Genomic DNA, 14,663 nt, shown 5'->3' on the forward strand with positions numbered 1-14,663 from the left:
TGAATTTTACAGTTGAATACCAATGAGAAATATGATCCCTGTTGCTTAGGCCTTGCATGTGTGAGAAATTTCACTAGTTTAACTTAAATTGGGTTTTGAACTAATTTAGTTAAACCAGTGCAAACCCCTGTAAGACACTCATATTCCAGTTTAACATCAGTGTCATTGTAAGCTAAATGGTAACAAACCACATTTAAATAGAAATAAGATTTTTCCATGGCGGAGTTTGCATCAGTTCAACTAAATCTGTTTAAAGTCACTCTTCAAGTTAACAGTGCAACTTTCTCTTGTAGACAAGGTATTAGTTACATATGTTGACCAGTCATGGGGCAAGAACAACTTCATGTGGTTTATGTAATTGACCACTGTGGTGTTAATTGTACATTCCTTTGTAAAATTCACATTATCGGCTACCACAAACCCATGTGAGTTGAAATACACTTCCAGTACCCATAGCTGTTCATGAAAAATGCCCAACTTGTGACACGTTCACCTCCTTTGAAAATAAAGCCCATCATCTGCCCTTCTTAGTTGGAGTTGAGTGCTTACCATTTCTCCCAACCAAGACTAAGGTGTCTCAAGTCAGACTCCCCAAAACTGGAAGACCCAAAACTAATAGGTGCTTTTGAAAAATTTGGCGTAAGTGTGTACGTCTATCCTAATAGATGAAGGTGGAGATTTTCTCCCTTGTGAAAGACTTCAGATGTTGCTGACAAAAAGACAGACAACAAGAAAAGGGACCTAGACTAAAATTGAAAATACTAATATCACCATGACAGAAAAAGCTTTTGCTGAAAACTTTTCCTCCCCGTTAGACTGGAACATCATTTCATGAATTTTGGTGGTAAACATGTAAGTGTCTAGAGGACAATGTAGATTGCTAATAAACCAGGCGTGGCTTTTAGGTTTGTCACAGCACTTTAATCTGTGTGGTAGTCATTTTAATGAGAAAAGCTGCTTTAAAGTGAGTGGAGAAATTGGACATCAAGACAATAACTATGAAGGAATCCAAGACCATCGCATCAACCTCCTCTCCCACTCAGATAGAGATGGACGTTTGCAGCTGACCTAGCCTCATCTTGCAGCAGGGAAGCATATTGCTAACTACTCCTTCACGATTGGTTTTTATAGGCAAAAACAGTCAAACTTACGGGTTATCTAATTAAAAAAAATGAAGGAAACAAACCCAAACTGTATTGCTCTCAACAGGATATGCTCCCGTCACTGGCATGTGTCACCCTGTACGAAGCTGCACTCTCAACCATGAGGATGGGTTTTCTTCAGCTTTTGTAGTTGCCCATGAAACTGGTCATGTGTAAGTCTTACTATTACCACCTGAGCTATATAAAGCATGGGGCTTATTCTCCTGCTTGCACAAAACAGTTTTATTCTCATGGGGGCTATGTGCATGGCAAATCTCCTTATATTTCTTATTCCTTTGGCATTCACAAGAGCTTTAATCAATGACGAATTAAATGCGGGGCAAAATCTTGTCTTGTAAAATTCCATGTGGTGGATTTTTATATCCAAGTCAAAAATGGAAGGCATTGGAATACTGTCTGGGTGTATTGCATTCAACAGTGACAGTGGTTTGTCAAGCGACACGGACTTCTACCTGTTGCTTCACTAAATGCTCTTGTATATTTATCAGATGTGGCATGTTTCGGGGAATTAAGTCTGGAATGGTTCATCCAACAAAATGTCTCCTTTGGCCAGCTGGATGAATTAATGTCACTGAGGGTCTGATTTTTAAAATTAATAGACCAGGTTCCTCACTTATATGGTAAATGAGTGTGCAAAAGTGGACACATGAATTTGTGAACAAGTGGTCTTCTATTTGTGATAAATGGAGATTTATTTCTATTTGCCTATTTGTTTTAATATCAAGAAGATAAGCTTTGATTATCCTGAATTTAAGGTTTGTCTACGCATGGAGTTATTTGGAAATAGCTATTCCATTGTGGCTTAACTAAACTGGAATAACGTACTCTTATAGACTCATAGACTCTAGGACTGGAAGGGACCTCGAGAGGTCATCGAGTCCAGTCCCCTGCCCTCACGGCAGGACCAAATACTGTCTAGACCATCCCTGATAGACATTTATCTAACCTACTCTTAAATATCTCCAGAGATGGAGATTCCACAACTTCCCTAGGCAATCTATTCCAGTGTTTAACTACCCTGACAGTTAGGAACTTTTTCCTAATATCCAACCTAAATCTCCCTTGCTGCAGTTTAAGCCCATTGCTTCTTGTTCTATCATTGGAGGCTAAGGTGAACAAGTTTTCTCCCTCCTCCTGATGACACCCTTTTAGATACCTGAAAACTGCTATCATGTCCCCTCTCAGTCTTCTCTTTTCCAAACTAAACAAACCCAATTCCTTCAGCCTTCCTTCATAGGTCATGTTCTCAAGACCTTTAATCATTCTCGTTGCTCTTCTCTGGACCCTCTCCAATTTCTCCACATCTTTCTTGAAATGCGGTGCCCAGAACTGGACACAATACTCCAGTTGAGGCCTAACCAGCGCAGAGTAAAGCGGAAGAATGACTTCTCGTGTCTTGTTTACAACACACCTGTTAATGCATCCCAGAATCACGTTTGCTTTTTTTGCAACAGTATCACACTGTTGACTCATATTAAGCTTGTGGTCCACTATGACCCCTAGATCTCTTTCTGCCATACTCCTTCCTAAACACTCTCCTCCCATTCTGTATGTGTGAAACTGATTGTTCCTTCCTAAGTGGAGCACTTTGCATTTATCTTTATTGAACTTCATCCTGTTTACCTCAGACCATTTCTCCAACTTCTCCAGATCATTTTGAATTTTGACCCTGTCCTCCAAAGCAGTTGCAATCCCTCCCAGTTTGGTATCATCTGCAAACTTAATAAGCGTACTTTCTATGCCAACATCTAAATCGTTGATGAAGATATTGAACAGAACCGGTCCCAAAACAGAACCCTGCGGAACCCCACTTGTTATACCTTTCCAGCAGGATTGGGAGCCATTAACAACTACTCTCTGAGTACGGTTATCCAGCCAGTTATGCACCCACCTTATAGTAGCCCCATCTAAATTGTACTTTCCTAGCTTATCTATAAGAATATCATGCGAGACTGTATCAAATGCCTTACTGAAGTCTAGATATATCACATCCACCGCTTCTCCCTTATCCACAAGGCTCGTTATCCTATCAAAGAATGTTATCAGATTAGTTTGACATGATTTGTTCTTTACAAATCCATGCTGGCTATTCCCTATCACCTTACCACCTTCCAAGTGTTTGCAGATGATTTCTTTGATTACCTGCTCCATTATCTTCCCTGGCACAGAAGTTAAACTAACTGGTCTGTAGTTTCCTGGGTTGTTTTTATTTCCCTTTTTATAGATGGGCACTATATTTGCCCCCTTCCAGTCTTCTGGAATCTCCCCCGTCTCCCATGATTTCCCAAAGATAATAGCTAGAGGCTCAGATACCTCTTCTATTAACTCCTTCAGTATTCTAGGATGCATTTCATCAGGCCCTGGTGACTTGCAGGCATCTAACTTTTCTAAGTGATTTTTTACTTGCTCTTTGCTTATTTTCTCTTCTAAATCTACCCTCTTCCCGTAAGCATTCACTATACTAGACATTCCTTCAGACTTCTCCGTGAAGACCAAAACAAAGAAGTCATTAAGCATCTCTGCCATTTCCAAGTCTCCCGTTACTGTTACCCCCTCCTCATTGAGCAGTGGGCCTACCCTGTCCTTAGTCTTCCTCTTGCTTCGAATGTATTGATAAAAAGTCTTCTTGTTTCCCTTTATTCCCATAGCTAGTTTGAGTTCATTTTGTGCCTTTGCTTTTCTAATCTTGCCTCTGCATTCCTGTGTTATTTGCCTATATTCATCCTTCGTGATCTGCCCTAGTTTCCATTTTTTATATGACGCCTTTTTATTTTGTAGGTCACGCAAGATCTCAAGGGTAAGCCAAGGTGGTCTTTTGCCACATTTTCTATCTTTCCTAACCATTGGAATAACTTGCTTTTGGGCCCTTAATAGCGTCCCTTTGAAAAACTGCCAACTTTCCTCAGTTGTTTTTCCCCTCAGTCTTAATTCCTATGGGACCTTGCCTATCAGCTCTCTGAGCTTACCAAAATCCGCCTTCCTGAAATCCATTGTCTCTATTCTGCTGTACTCCCTTCTACCCTTCCTTAGAATTGCAAACTCTGTGATTTCATGATCACTTTCACCCAAGCTTCCTTCTACTTTCAAATTCTCAACAAGTTCCTCCCTATTTGTTAAAATCAAGTCTAGAACAGCTTCCCCCCTAGTAGCTTTTTCAACTTTCTGAAATAAAAAGTTGTCTGCAATGCAGTCCAGGAACTTATTGGATAGTCTGTGCCCCGCGGTGTTATTGTCCCAACATATATCTGGATAGTTGAAGTCCCCCATCACCACCAAATCTTGGGCTTTGGATGATTTTGTTAGTTGTTTGAAAAAAGCCTCATCCACCTCTTCCGCCTGATTAGGTGGCCTGTAGTAGACTCCCAGCACGACATCACCTGTGTTTTTTACCCCTTTTAGCCTAACCCAGAGACTCTCCACCCTTCCGTCTCCTATGTCCATCTCCACCTCAGTCCAAGTGTGTACATTTTTAATATATAAGGCAACACCTCCTCCCTTTTTCCCCTGTCTATCCTTCCTGAGCAAACTATACCCATCCACACCAACATTCCAGTCGTGTGTATTATCCCACCAAGTTTCAGTAATGCCAATAATGTCATAGTTGTATTTGTTCATTAGCACTTCCAGTTCTTCCTGCTTATTACCCATACTTCTTGCATTTGTATAAAGGCATCTAAGATACTGGTTTGATTTTGCCTCCCAGCTTTGCCCTGACCCTCCTTCCTCTCTGCCATTATAGCCCGTGCTCCCTCCTGCTTCCAACCCATCTCCCAGGTCTTGTTCCCCACTTTCCTGTCGGCTTTGCTCACCTGTCCCCGTCGAACCTAGTTTAAAGCCCTCCTTACCAGGTTAGCCAGTCTGTGCGCGAATAAGGCCTTTCCTCTCTTCGAAAGGTGAACGCCATCTGTTCCTAGCAGTCCTTCCTCAAGTAGCATCCCGTGGTTGAGGAAGCCAAAGCCCTCCTGGCGACACCATCTTCGCAGCCAGGCATTCACCTCCACAATGCATCTGTCTCTGCCCGGACCCCTACCTTCAACAGGAAGAATCGAAGAGAATACCACCTGCGCTCCAAACTCCTTAACCCGTACTCCCAGAGCCCTGTAGTCACTCTTGATCTGCTCAGCATCACACCTCGCAGTATCATTTGTGCCCACATGGATGAGTAGCATGGGATAGTAGTCAGAAGGCCGGATAATCCTCGACAAAGCCTCTGTAACGTCTCGGATACGGGCCCCTGGCAGGCAGCATACCTCCCGGGATGAACGGTCAGGGCGACAGATGGGTGTCTCCGTCCCCCTCAGCAGAGAGTCTCCAACCACCACTACCCTACGTTTCTTATCAGTGGTGGCAGCAGACCTCCCAGCCTTAGGGGTACGAGGCTTCACCCCCTTAACTGTTGGGGGTGATTTCTTCTCTCCTGTATCTTTTACCACAACAGGAGGGTTCGCAGCAGTGGTGGAGCACTGCCCGCTGCTAGAAGTAACCAGCTGGCTGTGTCCACCCTGAGCCTCCTCCTCCACTGGTGTGTCAGGTACACCCTGAGGCATCTCCTCTTCCACTGCAGTGTCAGTAGTCCCGTCAACTGGGACAGCACCATCAGCTGTCTCCACATGGATACTGTCCAGGAATTGCTCATGGACATAGATGTTCCTCAGCCAGGCCACCTCCTCCTGTAGCTCTCCCACCTGCTGCCTGAGAGATTCCACCAGTAGGCACCTTTCACATTGGATGCCACCCCCAGCCTGGATATCAGTAAGAATAAGTGTGTCCACACATGGGTTACTGAGGAATATTTATTTTGCTTTAAATTCACTGCCTGCCTTAATCTGAATTAACTTTCAAGTGTAGATAAACCCTTTCGGTTTCTGTTCAGTTAATTAAAAATAACATCAATGAAGAGATGCATTAAAGAAACAATCTTTCAGGAACTCTTTAATGTCCATCCATGGGTATTGTGTCATTAGTACTGAGTCCCATTTAATAGTATTTGTAGGACGTGAAAACTAAATCCCCTTTTAGCAAAACTGTGCAAAGTGTGAATTGTTTAAACCCTGTCCCCCCATCCTTTTTTGGTATGAATAATGCAGATTTTGTTGCTGCTCTTTGTTTCAGGCTGGGAATGGAACATGACGGGCAAGGGAACAGATGTGGAGATGAGACAGCTATGGGGAGTGTCATGGCTCCTTTGGTGCAGGCTGCATTTCATCGTTACCATTGGTCCCGGTGCAGTGGCCAAGAACTCAAAAGATACATACAGTAAGGACCTGTTGGTGTCTAGTGTAGTTATACATGAAATAGCACTTTGTGCCATCAGCTCACATGCTTCCTTCCATTGTACTCAGCAGAGGAGAGAAAGAAGGAAATCCCACACAGACCACCAGGGAGCAACACGATCCCCTGACCCATGTGAGCTGCAAAAGCTCCTTTCCACAAGCACAAGTGGAATTGGGGCTTCTGCGGTTTTGGAGAGATGTCAGGCTGCTGGAAGGATGGAGCAACTCTGTGTGGCTGATATCCTTATTGCAGTGCCATCTTCCCCCTGTGGGGTATTGATCCCCCTTGAATGGCATAGTGGGGGTTAGGAGCACATGGCTAATGGCAGCATGGCTGTCGAGGGATAGTGCTGCATCCCGTCTGCTGACTCTTGCCACAGCTTCAGTGCCTTTTCTGCCCTTTAGACCCTTTCTGTGTTGGGGAGAGGAGTGACAGGCCTACAATTGTGTCTAAGTAAGTGGAGCTGAGATGGATTCATGCTCATGATTTGTACGTTTAAATAGGAATTCAATCTTAAAATGTACCACCGCAAATGAATACGCTGCACTTTAACAGAACACCAACAACCAAAACAACAGTTGCATTTCAAGGTACAATAAATCTCTCACAAAAAAAGTCACTTTCCCAATCTCCCTTCTGGCAGCCACATCGCTTCCATCTTAACTTTTATAAAGAAGCGCTAAGTCAGCAGCAGCAGTTCCTCATAAAGGGCCTGATCCAAATCCACTGAAATCAGTGGAGATCTTTCCAGTGACTTTAGTGGACTTTGGATCAAGCGCCTAGATTTTGCAAACTCTGAAATTCTAGCAAATACCAAACTCCCTTTGACTCAGTGGGAGTTTGTGTATTTGAAATGATGGCAGGATGGAGCCCTGAAAGCAGAAAATATAAAAGCACAGCAGGATGGAGAGTGATTTTATTGCCATTTTGACATTTTTTCCTTATCCTCCTACTGTTGCAATTTCCATTCAGTGCTGATTCGCTGATTTGAATGGGAGTGTTATCTGAGAGAGAACAGGATGAGGGCTTCACAAACTGCTCTGTTCTTTGCAAACACATCTCACCTGAGACATGACAAACTCACTAAACCAAATATATCTTACAGATATTTATAAAGAGTAACGTGTAAGGTATCTACAGAAAGCTTGTAACTCGTCAAGATTCATAATCATTGTGAGATGTAGGTACGGGTAATATTTAAGGAACAATGTATTTACACTGCAATATGCTTTGTTCTTGGGAGTGAAAAATTAGTCACCAGGGGATAATGTGTTGTGGTGATGGCCCATTCAGGCAGGAGAGAGTTGTCACCCCAGTCCCCTGCTCAATTGTTTACCCTTGCACATTACTAGGACTTTTATGAGAAGCCATTGGAGGCCACTTCAAACAATCAAAACCACCTGGAGATTAAAAAAAGGAACTTTACAACAAGACTGGGGTTGGCCCTGTCAGTGAATAGAAACTGAAGGCTGATTTTAGTATAATACAGAGGTGGGCAAAGCTCGCTGTAGCCATTCACTGAGGAAACCCATTCTGGAGCAGGGATGTTTTCATGAAAGTTTGAATCTTGGTTCTTGGGGAACCGACCATTTCTGGGAGGAAAACCTTATTTAGGAGGTAAGAAAGGTTTTTATTCGTGTAGACCAGGTTTGCATTTTATGGTTTTTTCTGTTGTAACCATTTGTTTCCACCACTTTCTCTGATTTCTAATTAAACCTTTAGTCTTTCTTAAATAAACCTACTTTTGTTTTATTTTAAGTGCTCACAAATGCTGTGTGGCTTTACAGCGGCAGTTGTGTATGGTAAACTGGGATACACTGCTTCCTTCAGGGCAAAGGATTTGGGATTTCTGTGAGTAGACAGTGTCAGGGGCTGGATATCAGAGGGGACTGTTGCAAAGGGACTTGAGGACTGGGATGCACCTCTTATTAACCTGCAAGGCAAAGACATAGCCCAGAGGAGAATGCTTGAAAGGCTGGTAGTGTTAGGGAGTTAACTCCCAGCCAAGGCCAAGCAAGACTCCCTCATGCTGAAAACAGGGTAACAAGGAGACTCCCAGTCCTGGGTACCCCGAGAACCATCACAATATTATTATCCCCTGTTCAGTTCGAGTCCTGTTTTGTGGTGAACACACATTCTAATGGATGAGAACAGAAATAACTATGTTGGTTGGAAAATATCACTGAGTATTCTCATGGGCTTTCTGTGTTTCTCTTCCCACAGCTCCTATGACTGTCTCCTTGATGACCCCTTTGAACACGATTGGCCCAAACTTCCTGAACTGCCAGGAATCAATTATTCCATGGATGAACAATGCCGCTTTGATTTTGGTGTTGGTTACAAAATGTGCACAGCGGTATGTCCACAGTGGTTGTGCTAAAGATTAAAATCATTTTATCTAGTTGCTTTCAACACTTTTCAGTAGCCACAATTTTGTTGTTTGAGGGATGCAAGAGGCAGAGTGTATTGAAACAGTGTAAAGGTGTGAAGTGCCAGACTCATTTAGGACCACTCCAGGGTTTCTTGAAAATATAGGAGCCTATAATGCATAGTTTACCAAAACTGATAGTTATTCTCGTGGAGGAACATCAGTGTGGTGTATTTAAATAGTGGTAGTATTGTAGTCAACTTAGTTTTAACTAGTGAAATAGTTTAGTGAAATGTGATGATGGTTAATGCCCTGATTGCTGCTATGAACGGTATCAATAACATGATTGTTAATTTCATTTTATAAATGTCTTGGTCTTGTTAATGCATTTCAGTTTCGAACCTTTGACCCATGTAAGCAGCTGTGGTGTAGCCATCCAGATAATCCATACTTCTGTAAAACTAAGAAAGGGCCTCCACTCGATGGCACAGAATGTGCCCCAGGGAAAGTGAGTATATTATGTTTTCAGTATCTTTTTATTTTAAAATGTCAGGATAGATCTCGTTTGGGGGCTTAATCCCAGAAGTTCTTTACTTCAGTGGGAAGAATGAGGCCAAGGTCACAAAGGAGGAGGAACTATACAGTGTGCACGGTTCACGGCTCATCTTAGGAGCAAGTCAGAGTGTGGTGTACTTTATGAAATGGTGTTGGAAGCCAGAAGATCAAAGCCCAGCCTTAGAGCTAACCTTGCATCAGTGCCATCTTGTGGGCTTTGCGTTACGTTTTTGGCATCGTTTCATCTGAAAACTGCCCAGAAAGTAGCAGTGGGAAACCACTGTAGCAGACTTTGCCCTTACTCTAGGATTGAAATAGTTACTCTTAAACGCTTGGTGCTTGCAGTCCAGACATTCTGTGGCTAACGGACTGCTAATGTGCCTGCATTAACTGTTTTTCTTTTAATATCTCCAGTGGTGAGTCCCTGCTTTTAACTCTCATTTTTAATTAGCAGCTAACATGCATATAAATGTTTGTTTAGCAAATTCTGTGTACTTTGAGATACAGAGAAGCTGCTTATGCCATCCAAATATGCCATAACCAACAGCAGAAAGAGCACTGTCGGATGACTAACCCTCTATCTGAGTGTAAATGGACATTAGAAACAGTACAGTATGAGCAAAAGGTCCTGCGCTGCTCTTTGGCACTGTATCTTGCACACACAAAAATTAAAATGCTGGTGCTGAATGGAGGCAAGCTGGGATTGAGCCAAAAAGAAACAGAGTCTGATCAAGTTAATTAAGGGCTGTATTTTCTCCAGCTTTACGTGCTGGAGGAAGCAGGCATACAGCGCACGCACACTGCCCTGCCTGCCTACCTGTATTGTGCGTCACAGCACAAAGGGTAAGCAGCCTCCACAGGTCTGCTACTCCCCTCCTCCTCAACCCTGTTCCTCCACCAGAGAATTGTGAGTCTGAGGCCTAGTCTGTGCCTAGGGCAGTGCATCTACAAGCCGCCCTTTACTATGGGCGATTGTTACAGTAAAATCTAGCCTTGAGCGTTGTTCGTAATGTTACTGTAATTCCACATTTTTATTTCTCGCCTGGTTCTCCTCAGTGGTGCTATAAAGGTCACTGTATGTGGAAGAACGCTAACCAGCTGAAACAGGATGGCAACTGGGGATCCTGGACAAAGTTTGGCTCCTGCTCACGGACCTGTGGTACTGGCGTTCGCTTCAGAACACGCCAGTGCAACAATCCAATGTAAGCCTGGAAGTCTCTAATGAACTGGCATTTCCCGTTGGTCTGGAGTTTTTATAGGAGTAGGATGCAGCATGGATGACATTCACACCTGGGCAAAGGGGCTGCCACTGTTCTGCAGTGCAGACGTGCACCACATGGGGTGGTGGACACCTGCAGGTTGGGCACACAAGGACGCCACACACCTGAACTCAGGGGTGCTGGGCTCCATGCCAGTTCTGCACACAAGACAGTAGGTTGAGCATTGTGGGGAGGGCATAGGGAGTGACAAGGTTGTGGCTACTGGGTCTGAGATTACCTGGAGCTTTGTACAGAGGGTGCGCAGGGGTGCTTCTGCTATTCCAGTGATTCGTACGGGCACCACAGAGGGGCTATAAAGCTGCATCATCCCCCATCCAAAGAAGTGGACTTTTTATTCCATTGACTGTAACCCCCCTGCAGCCGGACTCTCTGGAGGGGGCTGGGATCATCTTTGGAGGGCTCTAGACATTCCAGACACAAATCTGTCGAAAACATCTACATGATATTAGGAAATGTAAAAGAGTGGAGAGAAGGTAGAATATGGCATCTACAGCCTGCAAGACCTATTACATGACACCTAATGCAAGAATTTTCTCAGTGTTTCAGTGACATTATCTAATTATAAATCAACCATTACAGGTGCACGCACACCATTGCATCTGAAAAAGTTCCCGCTTGGGCACACACATGGGCTGTGTGTATGTCTAGTTACCTGACCAGCACACACACGTTGCTTTCAAGTGCAAATGCAGAGCCTTGCAGTTTATTTGTTCTCTCAGTGTTTTTACAAGCTCACCCATTCCACCTGCCTTTGACAGTTTGGTCCTGAAAAGTAAGATTAACCCTTTGTTGTAGGAAGCTCCTCTGCTCTTGCTGTAGCTGTTTTTCACTAGTGCATTCCATCAGAAAAGCTCCACTCCTCATGTTCAAGGCTTTTAAAAGCTCTTTAAACTTTTTTCCCCCTTAGGCCAGTCAATGGTGGTCAAGATTGCACCAGTGTCAATTTTGAGTATCAACTCTGCAATACAGAAGAATGTCCAAAGCACTTTGAGGACTTCCGAGCACAGCAGTGTCAGCAGCGTAATTCCCATTTCGAATATCAGAAGAGCAAACATCACTGGCTGCCATATGAGCACCCTGATGGTAAATGCAGTTATACTTTTGTGTTTAAACCCCATCGCCTGCAGGAATCGCATTCTGCTGGACAGCACATCGGGAGTTGAAGGTGGTGGTAGGACACTGCCACTTCCAGAAATAAGAAGTGTTAAAATGCAAGGAGGTGAGAATAAAAAGAGGAAAAATGATGGTCCAGAATGAAGTGATGATAGGTGCAGCCACAGCAGCACTGCTGTAACCCCCCTAGCCTACCCCCACCTTTCCCCTTGGTATGGATTTGATTCTGCCCAGATCTGAAAGCTCTGAGCTCCTGCTGTGTGAGCCAGTGGGAACTGATTGCACTTAGCACAAGCCCTGTTAGGGTTAGGGTGTGACAAGGCTCTGCTCAGATACTGGAGGGCTCTTCCTAGCACTGATGTGCTTCCCTCCCTCACATGTACAGGACAGTGACAGGTTGTCTAATCATTGCTGCTGCTCTCATCCACTGCAGCTAAAATTAACAAATATGCTGTCCTAATTGCATTGCTTTAACATCTTTTCAGTATTTTCCCCACTTTTCTATACTCCCTCAACCGGAGCCTAGCAGACCTCGTCTGTTGTTAACACCAGTTAATCTTTACCCATTTGGTTAACTATAGTGAAGGATGACAGATGCAAATATAAAAATTGGATTGTCAGACCAGCAAAAGATACCACGGAACCCTCTGGGTTGCTATCAGAATTACTGTCATTTTGTTCTATATGTTTTATCTCATAGACTACGGTTTTATAGTATTTTTAATATGAAATCAGATGGCATGATATAGAAATATGGTTTGGGCTGGGGGGGGTTCAAAGGAACGTAAGGGAGTTAGGTGTTCTTTTGAAAATCCTGGCTTTAATTATTCTGCCACTCAGCAATATCTTCTTCTGACCCTGGCTTTCAGTTGGGATCAGAGCGGATAGCTGCTTTTGGAATCGTTTCAGGCTCAGATCTGTGCAGTCCTTTCAAACGGAGTTGATTTCCATGAGAATTGAGGGTGTGTAGCCTCTCACAGGACTGGGAACATTACGCATATGAAAGCTAATAATAACAATCAGTGTACCTCAAGTGGAGAGTTGAGCACCAAGCATCTGAATTCAGGCACAAGGTTTCACAGCTGTCTAAGCCTCCTTTTTATTTATACCATACAGCATCCCTGTTACTGATTTAAAACTTTATGGGGTTTGGTTGTTTTCTAAAGCATGTTTGAGTTGTTGAAAACACACAGTTAACACTATTTACCTGTTATTCAGCTAACAGAAGATGCCACTTATACTGCCAGTCCAAAGAAATTGGAGATATTGCTTATATGAAACAACTGGCACATGATGGGACTCGCTGTTCTTATAAAGATCCATACAGCATTTGTGTGCGTGGAGAGTGTGTGGTGAGTGACATTTACTTCTGGCTGTTTTGCTGATTTTACAGCATTGTTGGATAATCATAATTAGAGCTGGCCAAAAACTGTAGTATTCAACAAACAGCATATGATACGGATCCCCCAATTTTAATTAAAATCATAATTATACTACAGGTTTATTTCTTACAAATACTGTGATTGTCTAAATAATTCTTTTTAAGCCAGTTGCTTCTACTGCTTTTTTGATACATTTTTCTGTGTAATAACAGCTTAATTGATCACTGTCCTCTTCAAATATGTTAAAGACTCTTATGAAGAGGACGGGGACCAATTAATTACCATGTCCACTGAAGGTAGGACAAGAAGTAGTGAGTTTAATCTGCAGCAAGGGAGATTTAGGTTAGCTATTAGGAAAAACTTTCTAACTCTCTCAGGGCAGTTAAGCTCTGGAATAGTCTTCCAAGGGAGGTTATGGAATCCCGTCATTGAAGGTTTTTAAGAGCATGTTGGACGAACACCTATCAAGGTTTACTTGGTCCCACCATGGTGTAGGGGCTGGACTTGATGACCTCTTGAGGTCCCTTCCAGCTCTCTTTCTATGAATATAAGTGAAAATTAATTCTGAATTTCTCTGTTGCCTGTTCCTTTTTTTACAATCCCTAAGGGCAGGTCTTCACTACTCGCCAGATCAGCGGTTAGTGATTGATCTATCGCATCTAGCGTAGACGCGATAAATCGATCCCTGATCACTCTGCTGTCGACTCCGGAACTCCACCACTGCCAAGAGGCGGAAGCGGAGTCGACAGGGGAGCGTTGTGAGGACGCGAGGTAAGTCGATCTAAGATATGTCGACTTCAGCTACGCTATTCTCATAGCTGAAGTTGAGTATCTTAGATCGATTTCCCCCTTCCCCCTCAGTGTAGACCAGGCCTATGTGTAATCTTAGTAATGGGTTTAATACAGGAATCAGTTCATAGCTGTCATTGTGTTATTCAATCACAGTCTTTCAAGTATTTTTATATTTAATTACATCAATTGTTGGGTGAGCTTTCCTTTCCACCATGATATTTATAATGGGAAAAAAAACAATGCTCCTCTTACTCTCCTCTCTGCAGAAAGTGGGCTGTGACAAGGAAATTGGTTCCAACAAAGTTGAAGATAAATGTGGGGTCTGCGGTGGAGATAACTCTCATTGCCGAACGGTTAAAGGGACCTTTACCCGAACTCCCAAAAAGCCCGGTAAGCTGAGCACTTTCATGCACCCAGACGTATTCCATCTTGTCTTTAGTGTTTATTAATATAGACTGGTTAGAAAAATGTATCCTTGCCCGCTTAAACAAAGTTGCAAGACTATATACAAAAATAGTAAGTTCTTTGACAGCAAAATACATACATTTTAAAAACACTAAATATTAATTATTTTTGGTTTTTGAAGGCCCTTTTAAGACAAGTTGGCTAAACTAGAATATCTAATCTAATATCGCTGTGTAGAGCATATTTAGTGGTAAAAATATGATCTTTGCTAAACAAAAATAACCTGTAAGGCTAATAGTGAAACATGGAAAAAAGATCAAGTCCCTGATTA

General features: G+C 43.0%; 1 protein-coding gene and 1 long non-coding RNA gene across 2 annotated transcripts in view; one reads left to right on the plus strand and one right to left on the minus strand.

The window, feature by feature from the left end:
• Positions 1 to 14,663, minus strand: part of LOC127047140 (uncharacterized) — a 604,330-nt gene that overhangs the window by 544,848 nt on the left and 44,819 nt on the right. The gene's annotated exons all lie outside the window — the stretch shown is intronic.
• The window catches only part of ADAMTS3 (ADAM metallopeptidase with thrombospondin type 1 motif 3), a 202,885-nt gene that overhangs the window by 168,296 nt on the left and 19,926 nt on the right, over positions 1 to 14,663 (plus strand). The window contains exons 8-15 of the mRNA XM_050944980.1: positions 1,210 to 1,315; positions 6,276 to 6,419; positions 8,661 to 8,793; positions 9,200 to 9,313; positions 10,417 to 10,562; positions 11,548 to 11,723; positions 12,972 to 13,105; positions 14,194 to 14,317. Coding sequence (XP_050800937.1) covers positions 1,210 to 1,315; positions 6,276 to 6,419; positions 8,661 to 8,793; positions 9,200 to 9,313; positions 10,417 to 10,562; positions 11,548 to 11,723; positions 12,972 to 13,105; positions 14,194 to 14,317 — 1,077 coding nt within the window. The remainder of the gene's footprint in view (positions 1 to 1,209; positions 1,316 to 6,275; positions 6,420 to 8,660; positions 8,794 to 9,199; positions 9,314 to 10,416; positions 10,563 to 11,547; positions 11,724 to 12,971; positions 13,106 to 14,193; positions 14,318 to 14,663) is intronic.

Source organism: Gopherus flavomarginatus, chromosome 3, assembly GCF_025201925.1.
Source record: "Gopherus flavomarginatus isolate rGopFla2 chromosome 3, rGopFla2.mat.asm, whole genome shotgun sequence".
NCBI lineage: Eukaryota > Metazoa > Chordata > Testudines > Testudinidae > Gopherus > Gopherus flavomarginatus.